The following is a 24,521-nucleotide window of genomic DNA, read 5'->3' as shown; positions in this document are numbered from 1 at the left end:
CATTGAAATATATGTCCCTGAATTACACTTCCATTGATTGATTGATTGATTGATTGATTGATTGATTGATTGATTGATTGATTGATTGATTGATTGATTGATTGATTGATTGATTGATCTTACCGTCAAAAGCAATACAGTCTATAAAAGACGTCGCAGTGCGACTATCCTGATTAATTTTTATCAACTGGGATTCTTTACTGCACCCCCAGAGCACGGTACCAAACCCGCAAACCCGTGCGTTGCGCCAGAGTGCCAAAAGCCACTGGGCCAGTGCGGCAGGTTAAACAAGCACTTTCGCACAACATATTCATCTAGCGCTAGCAGCGTTTTCAATATACGGCCCTCTAGAGTGAGCAGGTCCACGCGTGCATAAAGATCATAGGAGGGCAAGAACGTCGCTTTATGAAAACAAGAAAAAAAAGAAAGCCCTAGAGCTCTCGCCGCGCAAGTGCCAGAGAGGAGGATGACAGATGGCAGCACCGCGTCGCGCGCGAGAGAGCTCTGCGACCACGTCTTGAAGAGCTTTGTGCGGATGACATCTCTCTACAAGACGGCCTTTGAATGTTTGATGAGATGCGCATAGGAAACCCGTTCGTGCAGCTCACCCACCCACTTTTTTTTTTCTTTAGAAGGGGGGGGGGGGGGCACGACAAAGGCTCCGGCGGCTTCGTCACGCTCTGCGCTGTTGACATCCGATTGAAGGCTGCCGCTGAACTTTCGGCAATTTGAAATTCTCGAAGAGCGCGTTAGCCTACATTTCCTCAAAACGGGCGCAGGCAAGACAACCACTCCGACTCCTTTGCAGCAAGTCTGCGCTAAGCTTACTAAGTTTTATCCGTAGGTCGCAGCTGCAGCAGCAGCATTATACCGTCGCCTGCAGTGAGCGCCCTTCGCTTTTTGCTCTTAGAGAGCCTACATACGGACCGTATGTAGGCTCCCTATTTGCTCTTCGCTTGCGCGTCATATCCCGCTCTTATAGGTAACGCTGTTCTCGGGGACACGGTTAGGAACGGGAAAAATAGCGGCTTAACCTACGTAGAGGCACCTGCTATTGTCGATCTTATTCTCATCTCTTCGCCTGTAACCCGCCTCCCCCCCCCCTCCCAAAAAAAAAAGAAACGCTCGTGTAATTAGATTTAGGTGCACGTTAAATGAGTCCTAAAGGAAAATGTTAGGTCGCGTTAGATAGAATGATTAGGCTTTCGGAATAACGAATTCGTCTTTGGCAGCGAGAGCAGCGCTTTTGTGAGCATGAAAACGATGAACATCATGAAGATGATCTGTGACAATTCCCTTTGTAAAGGATTTTAAACTATTACCCTGGTCTGAATAGACAAATAAACATGGATGGATGGATGGATGTTATGAGCGTCCCCTTTGGAAGGGGGCGGTGGGTTGCGCCACCAAGCTCTTGCTATTATACTGCCTAATGTCCTACCTAAGTTAAACAATAAAAAAAGAAAAAGAAAAGAAAGAAAGAAACACGAACCGTCAGAAGGGCGCCACCTGTTGTGCATTATAGCATCTCTCCCGGGTGTCAGAAACGGACGATTCGCAGAGCGCCATAGAAGGAGGTCGCGCCGAGATTTACGTTAACTCGTCCGTTTTTGACGCGGGCGGTTCAAATCGAGCAGCAGCAGCGGGACCTTCGGCGGCAATCGACCACGCATCAAAGTGACACATTGACACAAATAACAGCAAGAGACTTCCAGACGAATACTCTGTCGATCTGGCTCTACCTAACTTTTTTTTTTTTTTTGCGTCCCTTAAAGGAACCCCCACGAGGTCAACATCAATAAGGAGCCCTTCTCCACTGCGGAGTCCCTCATGTCCGTGGAGTTGAGTTTGGAACGTTAAGCCCGACGAATCAATCGATACGTTTCATCTTCGGGACAAAGCGCCAACGGACAAGGAGCGTGTAGAAAAAAGCAGACGGGGCCTCGTCCGTTGAGGCGTGCTTCGCTTATTGGGGCTTTGTTCCGAGGATGCATCCCAAAAGGAGAGCGCATCAGGGGACACGCGTACGTAGCATCCCGCCGGGTTTCGAAAACACTCGGAGTCGTTCAGACGGCAAGCGGCCGATCGAAGGAGGAGGAGTCGGCAAACGCCCACCACGTCGTATACGTATCACGACGACGGGGCCCGTTTTATATTTATTTTTATTCTTCAGTCGCTGCTGCCTCCCTGACCGACATACGGCGAAGAAATGGAAGGAAAGGGAGGCTAAAGGGGATGCGTCCTTCAAACGACGTTCGATCTCCTCTCTCTACACAACCCCCTCCCCTCTCCCCGCCAACCCACCACTTCGATTCCCCGCTGGCATACTTGAGCGTATGCTAATTGCCGTTCGTCTTCTCGTCGTCGCCGGTGGTCCCAGCTGCCGGGCTTTCAGGCATCGGGCTAAGCGAGCGAGCGTGAAGACGCGTTTCCTATTTTTGTTTGTTGTTTGTGGGCTCGACACGCACGCGCTTCGTGTACCGCGGTTTCTGCGGTATAATGCTCGTACTTTCTTCGGACACCTTGCGCGACGCGAGTTCTACCTTTGCAAGAAGTATGCTAGGGCCGGCATTTAGCAGACCGGGACGCTCATAAAAAGTGAACGAAGGGAAACGGGTCAGGGACAAGCGTGTGTGTTTTTTTAAGAACTGTCACACAGAGTGACAATATAACATGTTTTCGATCAATCAATCAAACAGATGGATGGACACGAATCAATTACAAAGTACTTTGTCCAACTTTAACCGCTTTGGAGCACGAAAGTGTCAGAGTATTCGCTTTCGTTAGAGAGCAATGTATTTTTTCTCTCGATTTTTTTTTTCCGGCAAACAATTAACTAACGCCGAGTAGGCGCTGTCGAAACATATGACGTACGACGGGCCGGTGCAGAAACTTCAGAGGGACGCCGCCGCCAGTCTTTCAATTTAGCGGAGTTTTTTTTTTTTTTCTTGCCGAACGTTCTCTCCCGGTTTCGACATCGCAAAAGAGTAATTTACCAATGCAGCTTAGCATCTAGCGTTTCCTGGGTGCTCGATACAGTGAAAATAAGCAGGAAAATTGATCGCGCCAATAAAACTTTTGCGGTGGAAGCAATGGCAGCGAAATCGTACTAAAGCAGCAGCGCAAGAAGATCACTGAACGCAAGAACGTAACCCTGATGCCAACTGCTTCAAATATGTCGAAACAACTAGCTGTTGAACTCGTGCTGCGGAAAATCGTAGTAGTGACGATGAGTGAAGTGTTGTTGTTGCTGCTGTGGTGTTAGGCTGCTAAGCACGAGGTCGCGGGATCGAATCCCGTCCACGGCGGCCGCATTTCGATGGGGGCGAAATGCGAAAACACCCGTGTACTTAGATTTAGGTGAACGTTAAAGAACCCCAGGTGGCCCAAATTTCTGGAGTCCCCCACTACGGCGAGCCTCGTAATCAGATCGTAGTTTTGGCACGTAAAACCCCATTATTTAGCTTTGTTTTGTTTTCGTTTTCGTTGTTGATGAAGGAACAAGCCTCTCTTTAGTTAACTACACGTGGTCCCTGTCGAGAGCGCCGATTGTTGCCTTAGTTCTAACACAACATAGTATTTCAAATAATTATTTCAACGCCACCGAGACGCATTGGTTAGCTGAGTGTCAGCGCCTTGAAACGAAAAAAACTATGAAACGAAAAAAAGAAGAAAAAGCACCAGAAGTTTGTTCAATGAGTGCGACAAGGACGCGTTCAATTTGAGAGCAGTAAGAAGGTCGGTGACCGCGGGGCTCACAAAAGCCTCTCACTTTAACTGCGCGTTAGAGTTCACCGACACTTCACACTCGGCACAAAATGTATTATTCGTTTTATTTTTTTCCTGAGAACGCGCGTGAGCTGTTCCGGAAGAGGAAAGCTATGAAATTTACGAGCTTATAAACAGGTTTACAAAACCGAAGCAGACCGCAGAGCAGCGCATTCTTTGCGAGCAGTCGCGTTTCGGAAGCGTGACTCGTCATTTGCGCTGCTGCCCAAAGTGCACTCTCAGTTCTTTAACCTTAATTAATCAGGTGGTATGGGTCGCGGTTCTCGAATTCAGGTTACTATAAAGGGGGTTGCCACCTCTGCAAGCTGCACGAAGCGAACTGACGATTTTCTGTGACAAAGTTCTCCGCCAATCGACGCAGCCCATATGTTTCCGTTAGCAACGAGGTTGCCATTCTGGGCTGTAACACGTTCCTCCATGCTGCACAATTCGACGCCTTGTCAGCTTTGACTGGTCCGCAGGGCTGGTATACGATATCTCTGATCGGCTCAAAAATGCTGCCGCTGCAGAATTCGACAACATGGAGGAGTGTGGCATTGTCTGGAATAGCATCCCGGGTCAGGGTCTCCCCTATTCGTTGTCTCGCACTGCTCAGGACTGTCCGGGTCGTTAGCCTCAGCCAACGAGCAGCGGTGTGCGCAGTGTCTCCGGCAGTCCGGTACGACACAAATCGAAGCGACCTCACCGCTGACGCAGACGAGATGCGTGCGCGTAAACAAATAGTGAAACTATGGTGATACGCCATCTGAGAGAGCACGAAAAAAGGAACGCACGATCCGGGAAAACGTAACATGAGATAACAGTAGCGGCAGCCCGACTGATGAAACAAAAAGGTACTCTCACACAAAATCTAATTCGGACACGATCGTTGGATCCTTCCCGATCTTGGATCGCTAACGACTGTCCCGTCTTCGTCTTTTGAAACACCGCTACACAATAATGTACGCCTCCCCCCCCCCCGCCCCCGCCCCCTCCCCTCTTAGTCAAGCAGTCAACTTTATTCAATTATGACATCCGCATGCTTTCCGCGTCCTTGCCAGTACGTCGGCGCTATGCTAAAACTCTCAACAGCTAGTGAAAGGTCAAGAATGCCCGAGAAGCTCCGCCTGCAAAAACGTGCGCGCCTGCTCTCCGTCCCTGCACCACTCTTCTATAAAAAGTTCCACTGCAGACCACGCAGGCAACAACGAGGAGGCGTGTCGAAGTGGTCCAACATCAACAACAAAGGCCGGTACGAACTGGAGCCATAATGGACAGTTGTGGGGGACGAAAGGGACAGTTCGCCGCAGAAACGGGCCCACGTGTAGTAACACGGGTCCTTAAAGAAAACAGTTATCCTGACCTCGCGTCCAGAGGATGCCCTCACAAACAGCGTGTCGAACCGAACCCGATCCGAAAACCGTGCCCGAACCGGAATTTTAGCCGGAACTGATCCCGAATACGAACCGACAATCTTAAAACGTGCCTGAACAAGAACTGAGAAAAAAAATATATAACCGGTTACCGGTTCGTTACGAAACGGTTCAAACATATAGGGTGCTCAATAGATAAGCGATTCTTCGACATACTTGCTTATTCAGTCAGCACCTATAGGCTGAGACACGCCTGCACTTCTGAACTCGGCCATTCCGGTTCCATGAAACATTTCACGGGGCTCAACGGGCGTGACTTAGACTCCTTTTATTTGTCCGCGCTTTGTCAGCGCAAGACTCTGCGCCAGGTGCGGTTGCGTAAGAAAGAACGCCGCGGTATTTAGCACTAGCTGGCCTATTGTTTATCGCTCAGAAACATCACTGTCTTCACTTGCTTTTATTTTTATTTTTTTTTAAAGTCCGACACGATAGATCATATGCCACAAATCGCGCTCACTACCGGTCTTGTAGCAATTACTTGAAGTAGAACAAACATTGCCGAATTGACTATGCCGCTGTCAAGGCGTGGAAGCTAAGCCCGCCCTATGCAGACACATGTATACGATGCATTCCCAAGGCCAACTCGAAGACTCATAAGGGATCGACAACAGTTCTCGCAGTCAACGGAGAAGACCGGTGTCATGGCGACTCGTCTGAATGATTCTGGTTTAGCAGAACCGCAGTTGCTACGCACACGATCGAGTTCTCGAGCAAACGCGCGGAGGAGGTCCCTTACGCACAATAGTCGCCCGCTGTCAAGTGTGCAGGTGTCGTCTTATATGCAGCCTGTTAATTCGCTGTCTCGATTTAGGTGGAGAAATTTATTGCTTGGCCCATCTCGACATGCTCGGATTCCTTCAAAACGGTGTGCGGTGCTGCAGTTATTGCCATTAGCTGTTGCAACGAGCACTATGTACACTCCACTAAATGCACTTGGGACGGACCCTTTGTCTTTCTTCAGCCCTTATACTATCGTATTGCACTAGGTGTGATCGCATTGTATCCCATCTGGTATACATGTATCAAATAAGGTAAACACTTATTTCCTTCTACTTCCTGTCAAAAACTTGTGCATGCGCCATGCGGACAAGTCAAGAGCACTGTGCAGCGTGTCGCCCACCATAAGGCGAGATAAAGTTTATGCGACGAACCGGTTCAGTGTTGCGAACCGGTTCAGTATTGGGAACCGGTTCGCGAACCGCTATAAAATTTTACTTCGAACCGGAACTGAACCTGAACGAAATGGGAGCGCGTTGAGCTCGAACCGACACTTAATGCTTTTTTTTTTTTTCGGTTCGACACCCTGCTCACAACACACATAATTTTTATAAAAGCTTTCTTTTTTGCGTAGTTATAGGGTTCTAAAAGAGTTTCTTTTTCGCGTTTATCAGCGGGCGAAAAGGGGGGGCCTGAAGAAAAAAAAAATATGCTTCCATAAATCACTGCAACTTCAACTTTCTCTTTGAAGTGAAGCAAATTTAATTCATTCATGCAAAACGTTCGATAATTCCCCGTGTATATGAATGGAAAAATCGGGCTTCCGTCGTAGCTAAAGCATTCTCTTCAGCAGAGCAAGTATCCCTCTTTCACGATTATTGGTGCACCGGTATATGTCAGTCTATTGCTCGGTGGAAACAATGCACGATATGAACAAACAACAAGAGGAGAAGAGGGATAATAATAATAATAATAATAATAATAATAATAATAATAATAATAATAATAATAATAATAATAATAATAATAATAATATGATTATGAGGAGGAGGAGGAGGAGGAGGAGGAGGAGGAGGAGGAGGAGGAGGATTCGCGCGCAGACACAACAGCCGCGCGCGTGGCGGCGGCGCGATCGGCGCAGCTCACCGGACTTATCGTTGAGGGCGGACATGGAAGAGGCCGCCGACAGCGGGGTCCTGGCGCCCGACCCGCCGCTGCTCAGGGGGGACGGACCCGTGGCGGCGTTGTTGGCGGTCGCCGCCCCGGCCGCCGCCGAGCTGGTGAGCGTGGTGGGACGGCGAAGCTTGCTCGGGGGTCGCAGCGAGCCGCCGCCGGCGCCGGTCGCGTTGGAACTCGTTGAGGACGTCATGGCGGACGGCACCAGGGGCGGGACGCCCCCGGCGCTGCCGTTGGGGGCGGCGGAGTCGCCGTCGCCACCGCTGCCGCTCATGCTGCGGTAGCCGACGCCGTCGGAAGACGACGACTGCGCACGAAGAGAGACAGAGAGGGGGGGGGGGGGCACGTTAGGAACACGCTTAATTTCAATAGCGTCGCAAATTGGACAAGTGGGCAACGATCCATCTTCAAGAACAACACTTATGACAGGCACAGGACCACACTGAAACGGAGGACATTGACTAGCAGCCGAGTTTTATTGCGCGAATTACGGCAGCTTATGTGTGGGCCACCGCGTCACTCTATACTGCAACTCCCCGCGCATGCGCGCAAGCAGTCTGAAACGAGAGATCGGACAGACACTTAAGAATGGCAATCCAATTGCGCGACACGAGAAACGACATTCAGCAGCGTGTGTATCCTGCGTTCTCTTCGCTTGTCTCGTCATTGACGTTAAGTGTACTGTTGGAGATGGATCGTTTTTCACACTGTTCCACGAGCGCACTTAAGTGTTATCAGTTATACCGGAACCCTGCGATGGCCTGCTAACCTTCTTTTGCGATCACTTAACGCACGACGACAAATTTATCATTCTTTATAAGCTCATTTTTGATACATAAGAGATACTAATTTAAGCGTGGGGAACTTTACGCAAAGCCAATATATCTAGTGATTTTCTTTTTCGTTATCCTAGAGCAATCGAGTCTTCAATCGTTAAGTAGTAGAGGGAACCAATTACTAATTAATTACTTCATATACTAATTATTCCTTCGCAAGGTTAACATTTCATCGTTTTTGATCGAATGTAGTCCTCAACGCCAGATATAAAAGTGAAGAAGTCGTTTTAATTTTCGTTGACGTGGAACGGTGTTCGGCCTTTCCGGGGATAAATTAACTGCAAAAACGGAGTCAAACAAGAAATGAATAGATTGAGAAACGGAAATCGGATGGCCGCATTGGCACCGGTGTGTCGTGCATTGTATTCGATAATATACACTATGAGCTATGGAGATTATATCTGACCACCTGGTGGTTCATTGGCGCGCACCCACGCAATGCGCGGTTCACTGGCGTTTTCTGCACTTCGCCTCCATCGAAATGCGGCCAGGATTCGATTCAGCGACCTCGTGCGCAGCAGCGCAACGCCATATACAGCCACCATGACGGGTACCCAAAGTGCGTGCAATCTGCATAATGTTTTTCATTAGCATTTATTTATTTATTGTACTTATTTAATTTAATGATCAACCTATTACCGCGAAATTCAGAAAACAATTATTTGAGACATCTCGACTGCGTGCGTGCGTGTGTGTGTGCGCGCGCGCGTGTGCGTGCGTGCGTGTTGCCTTGCGACATAGATGTTTATTGAAAGAAAAACGTGGACGCCCTCTCATCAAGAAATTGCAGCAGTGGTTTATACACGCCTCATACTAGGACCGTCGATCGAATAAAGCGAGCTCCGGCGCCTTCGAACATGAACGAAACTCGTCCCCTGCCTAATCTCATTTTGTACTCTCTCTCTCTCCATATATATATATATATATATATATATATATATATATATATATATATATATATATATATCGTCGCTTTACTAAGCAAGCAGTCGGCATCACGCTGCGGACGCAGCTGTGGGGGTTGTCACAGGTCGACGCATTAAAGCAGGCAGCGAAGATCACGAAGCGACAGTGCGCTCGCCATGCAGATCGGAAAACAAAAGACGCGATCCCGCCACGAAGCGAGAGCGCGGCGAGCCAGAAACGCCAGTCTCGCAGACAGCCGCGGCGTGTTGTCCGTGCAGGCCAACGCGCATCACGCGGGTCATCGCGCGCAAGCAATCACGCACGTATACTAACCCATCACGAGCAAGCGTAAATATAAAGCAGCCGGCGCGGACTCGAAACAAAGGACCCGGAAGAGAAACTGACGCTCCGCGCGTCCGGCGCAGACTTACTTCCGTTCCCAGAAGTGCCACGGTGTGCGAATAGGTGTACGCGAGGAGCGTTTATACAGACCAGTGCTAAATGCGTTAGCATTTATAGAAGCCATTCTCTGTTTCACAATCTAGCCGGTTTATTTCCGGTGCCGCGAACAGACGGACACCGGTGCGTTAGTTCCGCGTGCGCGACGCACCGCGTGACGGTGACGCGTAATTGCCGGGTAAACAAGGGCAGTTTTAAGAGTTACGAGCGACGTTCGGCCGAAGACGCTCAGCTCGTGCGGCTGCCACTGAGCACACGAAGGTTTCTAGTTGAGCGACATCACGTGACATGCGTCCAAAGGCTCCACGGCGCGAGGAATTAAGCCTGTTTCACATGCAAGCGAAAATGCTCGCGAATCCTGCCGCCGCGCCGCAGAAATCTGTTTCGAGCGGCGGCGGCGGCACTAGCGGCGAGGTTCGGGCAAGTTGGAATTTCGTCGTAGCGGCAGCACCGCTTCCGAAGGGCCCGTCTCGACACGTGACCAGTGGAGGACTAGTGCGGGAAAGCCTGCGCATTGGAGGATGTTTATTTACTTGCTATACGTGGTACGGGCGACATGCCAAGAGAGCTTTTCAACGAATTGATAATTGCTAAGCGCAGGATATGTATTTATAAAATAATTATTTGAGCGGCAGGGACAAAGCCACGCTTAAATTGGTAGTCGCAAACTACCGAAACTGGCTGAAAGGCCCGTCTTTTTTGCCAGCAACATTGATATTCGCAGCGGCGGAAGACGCGCGGCGGCAATGCATGTGAAACGAAACCTCGCGAAAAGCTTCGCAGAACCGCGCCGCTGTTCGCTCCATTCGCTCAATCGCTTGCATGTGAAACAGGCTTTACGCGGCCACGCATTGCCGCGCGCGCACCAGACAGACCCGTGCGCTTCAAGCGGACGTCAATCAACGAGCCGTTCTCCAGCTATAAGTGCCGCGTGAAGCGCGTAGCCACCTATAGCATGCCTCAATACCACATCGGTGGCGTCGAGGCACCCTGGTCATCTATTAATTATTCTATGGGAACAACAGTGTAACGCCGGCATGGCCACGAGTGGCGCTGGCTAACACTCCCAGCGGTTAATATTATACGCACGTACAAATAACGAAAGAACTTGAAGGGACGGCAGCCGCCGCAATATAGCTTAATTGCTAAAGCACCGCACGCCTAATACGGAAGATAAGGGCTCAATTTGGATCCCGCTTGAGGTAGGCGACTCGAGAAGCTAAATCTATATTCACTGTGGACTCACACAGCATACGAATAGAACTCGTTTCCCCTTCCAACCGAGACCCGAAACTGCAGCGAAACGCCGCTCTGAGATAAGAAGGAATTTATTAAAACAACATACATCGCACAACGAACGTACTGTTGACTTAGCAATCCGAAGTGATCCCATTTATTGGCCGGGGGGGGGGGGGGGGGAGCGGGAGCATACATACACGAAAGAGCTCTAATTAGAACCATCCGCACGACATAAAAATGTAGGTGGGCTCGCCAACAAAAAATACGCACGTACGCCGAGTATTCTCGACACGCACTCACGCGTTCTGCACGATATCGCAGCGGCGTTGCGAGCGAGTGTGACTCATCACCGGCCGGCACTGCTCGCGGGGCTGCCTACGTTGTATGCTGCCGCCGGGAACGCAGCTGCAGCCAAACATGGCTCTGCACGCGTGCGCAGACACTGTGAAAAATGTCCACCGCCGGTGCTGCCTACGACGACGAATGCGGTGTGCAAACACGCATACATCGCTGCCGGCTTCTATGTTGTGAAACGAACGACGTGCGCCGCTCCGCTGTCGCTTTTAGGGACAAAAGGCTCGTACTTCTCTACCAGCCAAAAGCGCGGGGTCAGAAAAAGAAAAAGAAAAAAAGGGAGGGGGGGGGGGGGGCAAGCATCCGGATCGTGAAACACGTTACATAGCGTCCGGCGAAGGTTTCCAACGGGACACCGCACGTAGGAAACAATGAATCATGCGATACACTAGAACTGGCACAGGTATTTTGTTGGCACCTTCTCAACGCTCGCGAGGCGAGACGATTTGTTGGCAGAGAAAGTCTCGCTGCAGCTCACAGTTACCTTTCCCGTGCTCGTCTCGGCAGTCAAGCGACCTCACAGGGTGGTTTCACTCATCTGTCTCGCGACATCCGGTCCTATATAAGCCCTCCAAGAGAATCCTCATAAATATTTCCAAGTGGAATCTTAAGCATTACGTGAATAGCTCAACTGTAGGGAACGCCTTATAGGCAACCTCGGCCAGTCGTCGCCCGCTCAGAGACCGCGAAGAGCCGCTTAGAGATTACGGAGGCGGCTATAGCCATCACTCCTGCGTCATTTATCGGCATCCGTATACATCTATAACACTTTCTCGTTCACGTACAATCGCTTGTTTCTGCTCTCCGTCGCCAATTTCTTCCCCACTATAACCGTCGAAGCAGGTACACCTGCACTGTTCCCGTTCAGACCTTGTACCTTTAATGACAGTGTTACGAGTCAGTACACTAAGTTGTTCGGTCCTGTAATTGCCTCTGATTGTTAAGTGCGTGTTATGCCCGAGAAACGGGACCTTCGGAAAGCGTCAAATAAGTGCTTTACTTTCGCCCAGTTTACTCAGGCGAGGGCACTAAACTGTAATTCGTGTGCGCATTTGTAGAATACGCCTGTCTTTACGTAAAGCATTGCATAGCTTTCACGCCAATTATGAATAGTAGGACAATGCGTTCGACCAACACATTGCTAAAAAAAAAGAAGAAGAAGCCACCTAACGATGGATTAGACGTATTTCAAGTGAATCCAGTAAATTGCTAGGAACGTATATTTTTAAGTAATAATTGGAGACCGCTTACTATATGCGACCGTTTATGAAAGGGTCGAAGATATTAACTACTACATATTGAATGTTCACTGGTGTGCAACTGGGCACGTTATAAATAGCAAGACACGTTCACGAATATATTATTCGGTCGTATTTACGGAAGTGCGTAATAATATTGTATTGCATAGAAAGAGGAATATCAGCCACGGCGATTACTTAAAGGGACTGACAACTAATTTTCATGGTTTCTTTCTTCCTTTCTTTCTTTCTTTTTTACGGCAATGCAAAGCTTACCGGCCAAGGTGTCTGTCTAGTCATGAAGTGGTAACGCAGAAAACGCCGAGGAACTTTTTTTTTTTAACCGGAGTTTTTAGATCTGCAGTGAGGATATAGTCGATCACTGGAACCATGCTGAAAACAGTGATAGGCGATCGCGATTATACGCCGGCATAGGGTGCGACATAGGCATACGACAAGCGCGGCCATATAGCTGTGAAAAGCTATTTTGTTCAACAGGCCGATATTCCTGCATGCGATTATTGTTTTCCGAAGTGTTAAATTATTTCTGCAATAATAGCTAGTATTTTCGCGGTTTTCTGTTCAACTGCTTTGGTCATTAACCAGGCAGAGGTGTTTTTTCATAGCCAATTAAACCAAGCTGTCTAAAGCGAAACGACGCTTTTACACGTGACACGCATTTCAGCGTGTTGCCGCGTAGCCACGCGTGTGCCAGTATTGTAGTGCTGGCACTTCATTTGCGATACAGCTATAATCAGTGGCATTCTGCATCTCACGGGGAGAGGTGCACAAATCTGGGTACTTACTCGCAGAACTATAGTCCCTAGAACATAGTATTCTAGGGAACATCCCAAAACTCGCACGCGGGTGCCGCCATGTGTGCCGCCATGCATGCCTCTAGCCACCATAGCCATGCGTTGTGGGTAAAACCCCTTAAACTTTGTAAAGTAGCGACACTCGCCTCCTCCGCCTTCACTCCTCCTCGTTTCTCCTCTCTTTCACGCTCCCTCCTCGACTGTGGCGCCGCCTACACTGCTCGAGCGTAGCAACGGCGCCAACCCGCGCTCCTCGCCACTCCGTAGACGCTTCTCGAGCAAAAATGGCGCTGTTTCACGGTGCGAGGGCCCACGTGATGCTATTAGGCCAATAGCGACGCGGTGTCGGCCTCGGCCAGAGCGCGTGAGGAGGAGGCGGCATTCTTCAAAGCGTGGCACTACTTTACGAAGTTTAAGGGGCTTTAGTTGTGGGACGTGCGAGCCGCCCTCTAGCGTTGATTTACTTTACTTCGTAATACGCATCGAAAAAAAAAGCGCGAGCGTCTAATTAATGATATACGAACTGCAATTTTAAGCAACAAGTGTGCAGTACTCAACAACAACCGGCATACGCACAGTAGTCTCGATGCAATACACGGAGTATACCAAGATTTCACACCGCCAGGCCACGCCACCTTTCCGGCCTTTGAGACTTTTGTTGGCGATTTAAAATTATAGTTCTTACTTAAATCGTGAACAGCGTGCCGCGGTTTCTACCACTATAAATCGTAGTCATTTCATTTCCACCAACGTCTCACGCTACACATTCTGGCCAGTTGTCAGTCACTGTATAACGTATTACAGCGTATTGCTTCACGGCCACACAGTTCTGGTCCACCGATTACACGCAGAGCTCTGACCGCACCGCAAACGGTGTGGCGGACCCTGTTAATTGAAAAAACAAATGAATAGCGCAAATATAATGACGATTCCAAAATGTATTCCCGAACCTATAAAAAACAAAAGTGATTTGGAACCGCCGTTACGAGAGCAGCCAGAAAGCGATTTTTTTCTTCCTTCCCTTCCCTCCTAATCCCCATCAGCGGCCTAGAGCCGTCCCCTTCCTTAAAATAAAGGCTTTATTCATTCATTCTTCCTTCCAAACAACGCAGATGCAACAAATGGCAAAAAAAAAAATAATGAACGAGAGTTTGTTGCACCCAAGCGCAGCGCTTTCTTAATTGGTACACAACTTCATTTTGTACCTTCTGCTTGATTTTAAAATTATCTTTTTTTTTCTGCGATCTACGATATATATATATATATATATATATATATATATATATATATATATATATATATATATATATATATATATATATATATATATATATATATATATATATATACTACTGAAGCCAATGTGGGCGAGCGACACACAAAGCTAACAAAACAATTAAGGCAATTCTCAGAATCGCACCGCAGTTCGCGATTCGGGCGACAGCCGAAAATCGTGCGATCGCTTCTTCGTCGATCCTAAGCACGCTCGTCTTGCTCCCATATAGATACGATCACCATCGAAGAACCAGTTTTGGAATACGGAAAGTCGAGGCCGTTAATAGAAAAAAATAAGGATGCCCAGCCCGTGCGCTGGCTAAAAGCGAGAGATGCGCATGAATCGTGGCGTATACAGATATACGCGTTTTTCCCGCTCCCACTGCGGCTAAACACAAACCATAACCGCTGTTCGATCAAACCGATACTATGAACACGAGAGAAATAAGTGCGAAAGCACAACAGCAGCTGATACATAAATGAATGCACCCACAGTACTTGCGGATTTATATATATATATATATATATATATATATATATATATATATATATATATATATATATATATATATATATATATGTGTGTGTGTGTGTGTGTGTGTGGGGGGGGGGGGCAGTTTAATTACGACACAATTTAGCGTGACGTCGTACGCGTATGCTGCCTACCAAAAGGTTCACGCTGTTAATGAGACAGAGAGTGCGATGCCAGGAGTTTTCCTTTTTTACTACTACATTTTCCCCATCAGGCCGCGACCGGCTTATCTAAAGTGCACACGAACGAACAACCGCATATACAGAACGATAGCACCACGAAGCTAATTCGATACGCGTGACGAACGCTATCTCGGAGCCGAGCGTAAAAAGTTCCAAGGCGAAACGAGACAAGTGGCCTGACGCGTATAGTTTCTCGCGCGACTTTCGGCCTACGCACTCACGACTATCTATCCACAACACGCGTAACGAAAAAGCATGCGTACAACATAAGTGTACCCCTAGGCTGTACACACTCTACAATGCTTTCTCGGCTCATTAAAAATGCCGGTCTCGTGCAAAAGGTGGCAGCTAAGTCGTCCCGAGAGTGCGCGGGGGGCCATTAGTGAAGAACCGAGGACCTCTCCACGGTCATCCACGCGGTCCTCTAATGGTTCCGCAGATTAAGGAGAGATATAACCGCCTTTCTTCACAAGCGTGACCACTTGGAAACCAACGCACGGAGAATCAAGAGGCGCCTGCGTGTGTAGATGCTCGCCGCAATCTCGCTGAATTTAATGGATGTTGCGATAGAGTATGGATATATACATATAAGAAGGAGGGGGGGGGGCGTGATGGGGGGTGGCATGCAGAACCTCTTTTGCGGGCATGAATAGCGTACGTGGAGGTTGTATGCTAGAAGCGACGATAATAAACGAAAAACAAAACTGGCGGCAAGAGAGCGAGAGAGAGAGAGAGAGACAAAGAATGTGATAATGAAAAGTGAGAAAACGTGCGTGCAACAACGTGTCTGGCACGTCACGCCATTCTTAATGAGCCACATTACGAACAGATGCTCAACGCCCGCGTGAGAAACAGCGGGGAAATTTTGCGAGAAAAAAAAAAAACATGGCACTTTCGCTCGAAGGGCGAATCATTGACAGCGATATAGCAAGGTATACATATAGCGTATACCCCCGCTAGAACTCCTTGGACGGTGCGACACGTTGGCGCAAAGCAGCACGTGGAAAACAACTCCTATTAGCTGCAGAAGGAACAGCCCGACAACTTGCCAGGCGTCTCAGAACGCTACAGCGTCGTCACAAGCGCCACCAGTGGCGTTGCACGCGTCGCACCTCAGTGGCGCCCGAGACGAGACCGACGGGAAATCGCCGAAGTTATGCTTAGCAAGCCGAGTCAAATATTACATAACGTTAGCTTGACGTTCACTGTATGTTCACCCGCCGTGGTTGCTCAGTGGCTATGGTGTTGGGCTGCTGAGCACGAGGTCGCGGGATCGAATCCCGGCGACGGCGGCCGCATTTCGATGGGGGCGAAATGCGAAAACACCCGTGTACTTAGATTTAGGTGCTGTTAGGAATGGCCGTACGGAGTGACAACGTGCCAGTTTTCAGCCCGCTGCACGTGTTCCAATCCAAACAGACGGGGCGCACTTCAGAGAACTTCGAATATCCGGCAGCCACGTGGCGCGGGGTCAGCTCAGGAATGTGGTACTCGGCCGCGCCACCCGGGACGAAGCGGAGTTCTACGAAGGTCCTCTGACGTCGGCTCCGGACCTTTACACCTGTGTGTGTGTGTGCGGCACTGAAACCTGTGCAACACGTGTTTGTGAGCCCTCCTCCAAAAGGGCGGGTCATCTTCGGTGACGGCGAACGGTGACGTCGAACGATGACTGGACGAACATTTCCGTTCGCTTGGAATCAAGGGGGGACCAAGTGCTTATAGGCAGCGGTTGTCGGCTGCGAGTGTTGTTAGATATGTAGCTGTTTCCTGCGATTACTTCGAGTTCCCCCGGACCACATCGAATCGCAGCACATTCCAGAGGAGCGCTCGAGCAAACAAGACACGTGCAAACAAGTTTGCGGCCCCCAGTTCGTAAGCCGCCGGTAGCTGTTCTCTGCTTGACTCTTCCAGAAAGCGAGGGGATAGCACGGTACTGTTGAAAGTAAAGTGGGTGCCAAACCAAGACGGCGGTAATGCGCCGTGACAGCCGGACGTGCCGGGAAGGCTCAAGCCTACCCCTCTTCGCCTTTGAAGAAGGCATTTGCCACCACTGCGGAGCCGTACCACCGGGAGCAGGTGGGCCCTCGGACAATGGAGCATGAGCGCCCCCACTTCTCCTCCTTTGAAGAAGCGCATTGCAAGTCTGCGAGGCAAGACCGCAGAGAGCCGCCGGGTGTGACAACGCGATACGGGCGCCAACCATTGGCTGAAAATGGCGTCATCTGAGCGGACTCTCCCATTGGCCAAACATGACGCGACTTCCAGTCCTCGAAGGGTTTAAAAGAAGCATTCCAGAGAGACCAGAGCATTCCCTGATTCCCCTGATTCACCTCTCTCGAACTTCTTGCCGCGGGCCGCAGCGTCCGAGTTGCTGCCGGCCCGTAATGACTGTACGACTGTTACTTGACTCTCACCTCTCTGTATATAATGTAAAATAAATACTCCCAAGTTTGTTTTTCATCCCGAAGTCCGTCCTTCAAGCCCAACAGTGTGTGCTCGTCGTCGGGAGCTGAGTGCTCGTTGTCATGCTCGAAATGTAGTAGTGAGCTGTGCGCTCGTCAGCTGTTTGCTGTATGTTAGTCTTGCGGGCTCCATATGGGAGTCACGCTAGACTGTCGATGTATGTCTTGCTAGAGATGTAAATAAATCCTGTTCACCGAGTTCCTCTCTACGACCTTCAACTCCTTCAAATGGTGGCAGCGGCGAGATCGTCCGACAAACCTAATAGTGCACGTTCAAGAACCCCAGGTGGTCCAAATTTTCGGAGTCCCCACTACAGCGTGCCTCATAATCAGAAAGTGGTTTTGGCACATAAAACCCCCTAATTTTTTTCACCGTACGTTCAGTTACGACCAGTGCAAACACACAAGCAGCTTAGCAGGAACGCTATATAGTGTGCCTACAGCGTGCGCACAACGGTCATATCAGCAGCGGAAGTCAGAAGCAAAGGTGCGCAAAACGACTTCGTAATGCTTCACCTCGACTTTCAATCAGATTTCATGACCTCACTCAATCTCGACCTCATCCGCCGAGGTGCATTCGGGAGACTTCACTTCAACTTTCGGCGGCTGCCATCGAACTCCAACTCCATTTACTGAGGTTGCAGGTCGAGTCTTCAACCTCGTTTCTTGAGCTCGCGGTCGCGTATTCGATGCCGAATGTGTTAGTCGCGCATAAACGTGCGCAAACTTGTTCTGATACCTCGCGTACAGGTGGCTCAAAGTCATGATAGGGCAAAAAAAAAACTGAGGTTTTACGTGCCAAAACCACGATTCGATTATGAGGCACGCCGGTGGTGAGGGACTCCGGATTAATTTTTACCACCTGGGGTTCCCTTAACGTGCCCCCCAATGCACGGTGCAAGGGCGTTTTCCCGTTTCGCCTCCATCAAAATGCAGCAGCCGCTGAAAGCAATCGAGCCTGCGATCTTGTGCTCACAGAATGCAGCAGACCACAATGGCCACAAAGAAACTGCGGCGTATACGCCGAAACTGCATAGCTATCTTTAAATTCGCAAGGAAGCGTTGCCTCTGTTCGTTATATGAAAATTCCTGTCACAGCGCGAACGTTTACGCTATGGCTAACGAAACTGCTCAGAGAATCCTACGCAGTTTGGTTGAGTATACAGAGCGTTACAAAAGACGTCACCAGCGGCGCCACAACTGTTCGCCGCTCTGTCCCGATGGTTCCGCGAAAACAGGGCACCCCGAAGCTTGTGTATCTCTTCGACGAGGGCGCTGTCACGTATTGCGTGCACGTGTACTGTCCACGGTGCGCGTGAGCGTCTGTTCCCAAGTCTTACACGTAAGAAAAACCACACATCTGCAAAATAAGCCCAACTCACTCATAAAATAAATATTTAACTTGCGGGGGCTTACTCGGACTCAAACTCACCAGAAGCAGATTCAGCCGGACTCACTCGAGACTCAACGGGCGGTGCGAGTCTGAGTGAGTAAACTGAGCCGTATACCTGCCAACTCTCCCGAATTTTCCGTAAACTTAACGAATTCGGGATCGTTTTACGATTTTACGGATGTTGCGTCGGGTTTCACCAAAAAATGCCATTCGCAAAAGGAGTTTCGTTAGTCGGTCTGCGAACCTCCTGTTGGAAGTTTTCTCTACGGTGAAAGGATGCAACAGGGGGTGCGCTTATTGCTTCGGGCAAGCCGGCGCACACAAGTTCTTCAAGCAGGCAAAATATATGCAACAGCAAAGTCGTGGAAAGACTTACTGCGATATGAAAAACAATGCGCTACTTAACAAACTGGACTGTTCCAATCTTGCTGCTGCTGCTACTTGCGTGCGCTGCACCTAAATCTAAATCATAGTTAACGAAGTGCACGCATATACAACAAAAGGCGCATGCTCAAGGCAAACGTTAAATTCAAACGTGACCCCCCCCCCCCTCTTTACTATTCTCGTGTCCGAAGGGTTTTTACGATTTTAATTGTTTGCAGGTTGACAGGTATGCTCATGACTCACGCGTTCGCCGACCTACACTTACAAAAACAACAATATTTTTAATAGGCATTTCCGCCAAAAGGCGAAGCACTGAAAGCGATATTCTGGTTCAGCGTTGCGCCGGAGGAGTCTCAGAACGCTGGCATATGCAGAGTGCCGATATATACAAATACGCGCGCGTGACTATATGTATAGGCTCGCAATGCACCGGCATAAGGTGCCTACGTAAACAAGTCGCTTATCTATACAGGGACCGTATATATACACGGACGCGATGGGGAGCGCTCCACCGGCGGTGTCGCATGTCGACGTTGCACGAGACGAGATCAAAGGAAAACCATCACCGCTCGTCAACGTCCAAACGGAAAGTGTACTAGACCGATAGTATTTTATACGGCCTCGACTGTTCGCTGTCCGTTCCGCTCAGACCAGTGCACGTATATACGCAGCACGGTGTGGTACATACGCACAGAGCTGCTCAGCATGTACGACGCTAACCTGTGCGCATGCGCATTGCCCATGTGCCAGCACAGAGGGGGGAGCTGCACGCTGCCCCGGCAAAGTCGAATGAGCAGAGCGCGACGGCGTCCACATAGCAGTCGGCTCCGACCATAGAGTTTCCTACAACAATTACTAGAGGGAACTGGGGCGTTGCAGTTGTTGTACCACCACGGGAATGATGGGAAGTGCATGGATTTGTCTGATCTTCGTGCTTGTGGATTCAGGCGCTCTTGTGACTTTGTACATTACGATATATAAATCTTATGGTCGTAAATTTCAACACAATCGGTACTCTTCGACGTGCAGAAGGCGCCGCGAACACGCACAATTGATATTAATTACAACGAGTGAGCTTGTCCAGGTGGCCTAATCGAAGCGCGCCAAGCGTCTCAAGGCAGTGGCATGGCCGCGATAAATTCATAAGGGCGTTTCATTCGCTCGACGATTCATGCGTCTGTGGCTTAATGGTTTCAATATCAGGCTTCTGTGCTACAGTTCCAGTGTTCGAATCCCGCCGTCGGACAATTTTAATGATGTTTCTTTTAATTATTTATTACGCAGTGCATTGTTGAAATTGAGGAGTTTACAAAGTCACAAAGCCGTTTGAAGCCAAAAGGACGAAGTTTAGGCAAATCCATGTACTTCCCATAATTCCCATGCTGGTACAACCGCTGTCATTGCAGCTCCCGTAGACACTAGCGCCAGAGTTCCCTCAAGTAATTATTGTATAAAACTCTGTGGCTCCGACCGTCACCTTTGCAGCCAAGCGCGCATGCGCCACGTCTCTATGGGTGACCAACCTTACACGCGCGGAGGCGCTCGTGCGCGTCTATACCGTGACAGCCATAGAGTTTCTCACTATAACACCTAGAGGGTAATCTGGCGCCACTGTCTATGGGAGTTTCTTAAGGGGGCACCGTGCCGTCATGGGAATGACGGTATATGTGCCTGCGAGGCTCGTGTTGTCTGGTGTTGTAAGAGGCTTCGTCTAAAACGTGGATATGGCTACGCAAATAACGCGTTTTCAAAGTAAAATCTTCATAAAATGTTTCCATTCACGCATATTATGTCTTTACTCACACACGATGCATGACCAAGCGAAGAAAAGCAAGAACCAACGCCCAACTGTTTCAAAGCGAGCGCGAACCTTGTCGTCTGTCTTCCAACTTTAGCGGCCCGCTGATAGTTTTTACGTAACATGTAGTCGTACACACAATAACAAGTTCTCATAATTAAACAAAACATGTTTTCGCGTAATAATAAAGCTAAAACAGCTTTTCACCTTCTGTTCTAGTAGAAAATGAATCATTGTGACAGACGGAACGGTGCTTGCCAAGCGCGTCTTCAAGGCGCCCTGTCTCTACGAGAACGATGCCAATCCGAATCCACAATATACCGGCATTCCCATGCTTACCACAGCGCAGCAGCGCCAGATTTCCCTCTAGGTAATGTAGTGAGAAACTCCATGGTGACAGCACGACGGCGCCGCGTCTCCCAACGGGGAGAGCGACGGCGGATGCGCCTCGAGCACCCGTTATTATAGAACGCCGTGTTCGGGCCAGGCGGCCGTCCCTTCCAGCTGGAAGTAAACGGCATCCTCGACGAATTGCACCACAGTGCACGCACCGGGGCACGCCTCCTGCTGCGAGAATGATTGGGTGAAACGGCGCACCCAGCAGGGCGCCCTGAGTGTGCATGCACCATGGTGCGACCTGTCGAGGATGCCAAAAAAAAAAAAAAGATAAACACGCGATGACCGAGACACTCTCCCGAGCCTGCGTCGGATAATAGGGAGCTTCAGATTTTCCACACAGCCAAAGTTGGGGGACGCAAACCGATTGGTTTGACAAAGAACGTAAAGGGAAAAAAAACGTACACAAAATAAAACGTAAGGGGTACGAAAAGAAGGCACGCAGGGCGCGACGCGTTTTGGATGCGCAAACTCTTTAAAAACTCCTTAATAGCTAGCTGGATATGCCAACAACGGGGGGACACGTACGCGTCCGTGGGTTCAACCGCGTGTGGAACCTTGACCCGGAGAATAATAAATATTAAAGCAGCGCCCGGCCCAGCCCAGCGCAACCGCGCCGCCTTCGCAGCAGACGCTATATTTATAAGAAAGCCCGCGGATATAACAAACACGAGAGACAAAAAAAAAAGCGCCAAGCGAGCAGAAATCGCGCGCGTTGCCCTCTCTAGAAAACTTATCATTCCGTTCCGCCGGTGGTGGGACTCGTGTGGGCGGCGAAGCAGCCGAGCATCGTATACAGATTTCTGCACGAAGCGAGCAAAGAACGAGCCGACAGCCGCGGTCCCTCAGCGGCAGCACGCCTCTCCCCCCGGGACTCGGCGAGTACATTTATCTCCCTCTTCCTGGCTCTGCCTGTTTTGCATACGCGCGCCCAACGGCGCGCACAGCGTTGCGGCAGAAGCCAGCGAGCAGGTTTACGGACCACCTCCCCTCCCGCTACCCACCTGTATGCGCTTACTGAGCCGAGTTTAGCCAAAAAATAATAAAGGCTAGAGCTAACTGCAGAGCGAGCAAAGAAACACACCCACACCGCGGAAACACGTGGGCGGCGTCCCGCGGCGAGGATCCGTCTTGCGGCTAAAACGAGCTGCACATGTGTGTGTACAAACTGGAGGAGCATCCTGAACACAGAGTAAGATTTATTCCAGCTCCGAGCACTCGCATTTTAACGCCATAGAGTTAAGGTAATTCATTAAATGTTCTTTCTGGGCGAGTTAGTGCATACTTGATTTGAAAATTGTGACAGCGCTAACACATGCATCCACAAAGAAACAAGGACGAGACACAAGCGCTGTTAAGGGCCCGGTGTCGGCGTCGACCGTCGTTTCGGATATACGCAAACCACGCATACCCAAACACGCAGGCCCTCGGCATAGCGCAAGGAAGTTACTGAACTAACCGAATTTCTCGAAGTAAAATGCGTCAGAAAAATCGTAAAGTGCGACTTACGCACAACCTACAGACATGATAGCGTCGGGTTGTAATTTGAATGTACGAGAAAACGTAATTCTCTTACCCGAAAATTCAAACACAAACGGCTTTTAACACGATAGTGTTTCTCAGCTGCCGTTTGGGGTCTGTCTTAGTAGGAGCGGCGCGGCCCCTTCGGTTCCTAGCACACCATAAACAAAAAAAAAAGAACCACAAAGCTCGCCTTTGCACATAGCGTTCGCCGCCAGCCTTTCCCGGTAAACATCGCGGTTAAATAAGCTGCAGTTGCCGGGAAGCGTGAGAAGCACTTGGGGATCTTTGCGTGCTATCCCGTTCCATTCTTAAAGGCCCAGCTTAAGCGTCCTCCAAATTTTTATACCTTGAACACACGAATAAAAAATGCATTTCGAACCGTAAATAGCGAGTGCCGCAGCCTCCGTTGGCCACGCCAACGGAGCTTCTCCGAGCCGAATCGCCCAACGTCCAGACGGTCCCTTCTCGTACACGTGCATGGAAACGAGTGCGCACAATGACAACCTGGATCGACGTTCAGGTGTCAGCCGCGCGCTAGACAGTCACATGGTGCAGCAGGTAGGCTTTCCTCGTCTCCGTCAATAGACTGTATGTTCCTGCGAATCTGCCAAAACTTTGTAAAAGACAACCTGCGGCCGATAGCACAAGTCTAGTCCTTGAGCTGAATTGCTCGAAGAGCCGAACATTATGTGCACGAGAAATCATAATGCATAATATTTATTATTATGGGGAGGGGGGGGGGGGTCACGTGGGAAAACTACGGTCTGATTACGAGGCACACCGTAGTAGGGGACAGCGGGTTAATTTTGACCACCTGGGGTTCTATAACGCCCACCTAAATTAACCGGTGTGTGTTTTTTTCCTTTTTTTTTGCATTTCGCCCCTTTCGGAATACGGCCGCCGTGGCCGGCATTTGATCCCGCGACCTTGTGCTTAGCAGCGCAACACAAAAGCCACTAAGCAACCACGGCGGGTTCGTAGTGCATAATAGGCTAATCACAATGATCCACTCATGACATTTTAATTACCTCACTGCCTATATTGTAATTAACGAATCGTAAACCCGGGAATTCGCAAGGTCATGGATCCACTTCGAACGAATTCTCAGGATGACGACCGTCTCGGTACATGAACTCTGCAACTTTACGAACAAATACATTGGCGGCCCATCGAGTTGCGAAGCTGCAAGCGTAGTTGACGGCGTTCCTAATCACGTCAACGTTCCGAGAGGCCTACAGCGCAGCGCCGGGCCTTGCTATCGTTTTCGATGCGTCGTCTGCGGGGCCGATCCCGAAGATAGTGCAAGGCCGGGCCGACCCACGGCGGAGGTGCAGTTCGCCTTTAAGGGGCCCACATACACAGCTTCGCTGGTCATCCTTCTTCACAGAGTGGAAGGGCACTGAGTTCTCTTTATTATACTTAATTGAGTAATAAGTGGAAACACGAAAGAAAACGTTTTACCTTTAAGTTTGTTTCACTTTCTTTTTTTTCACCGAAATTAGTTAATTCCGTCTTCAGTGGGCGCTCACAAACGCGAAAATCGTAGTCGCCGCCATCCGTGCACGTGAAATGTGCGCATATTCTCAGCCACGAAAACTGCCGTCCAAAACCACCCCACGCAAGACATGGAAAAA

The 24,521-nt window shown here is 49.6% G+C and overlaps 1 protein-coding gene across 5 annotated transcripts in view; it reads right to left on the bottom strand.

Annotated features, from left to right (window-relative positions):
- Nucleotides 1-24,521, bottom strand: part of LOC135910729 (CAP-Gly domain-containing linker protein 1-like) — a 155,104-nt gene that overhangs the window by 68,821 nt on the left and 61,762 nt on the right. For all 5 annotated transcript variants that reach the window (XM_065442778.2, XM_065442779.2, XM_065442777.2 and 2 more), the window contains exon 2: nt 7,065-7,401. In XM_065442778.2, the coding sequence (XP_065298850.1) occupies nt 7,065-7,401 (337 nt within the window). The remainder of the gene's footprint in view (nt 1-7,064; nt 7,402-24,521) is intronic.

This window comes from Dermacentor albipictus, chromosome 2 (assembly GCF_038994185.2).
Source record: "Dermacentor albipictus isolate Rhodes 1998 colony chromosome 2, USDA_Dalb.pri_finalv2, whole genome shotgun sequence".
Taxonomy (NCBI): Eukaryota; Metazoa; Arthropoda; class Arachnida; order Ixodida; family Ixodidae; genus Dermacentor; species Dermacentor albipictus.
The sequence above is the reverse complement of the archived record's forward strand: the minus strand, read 5'-3'. Positions and strand labels throughout refer to the sequence as shown.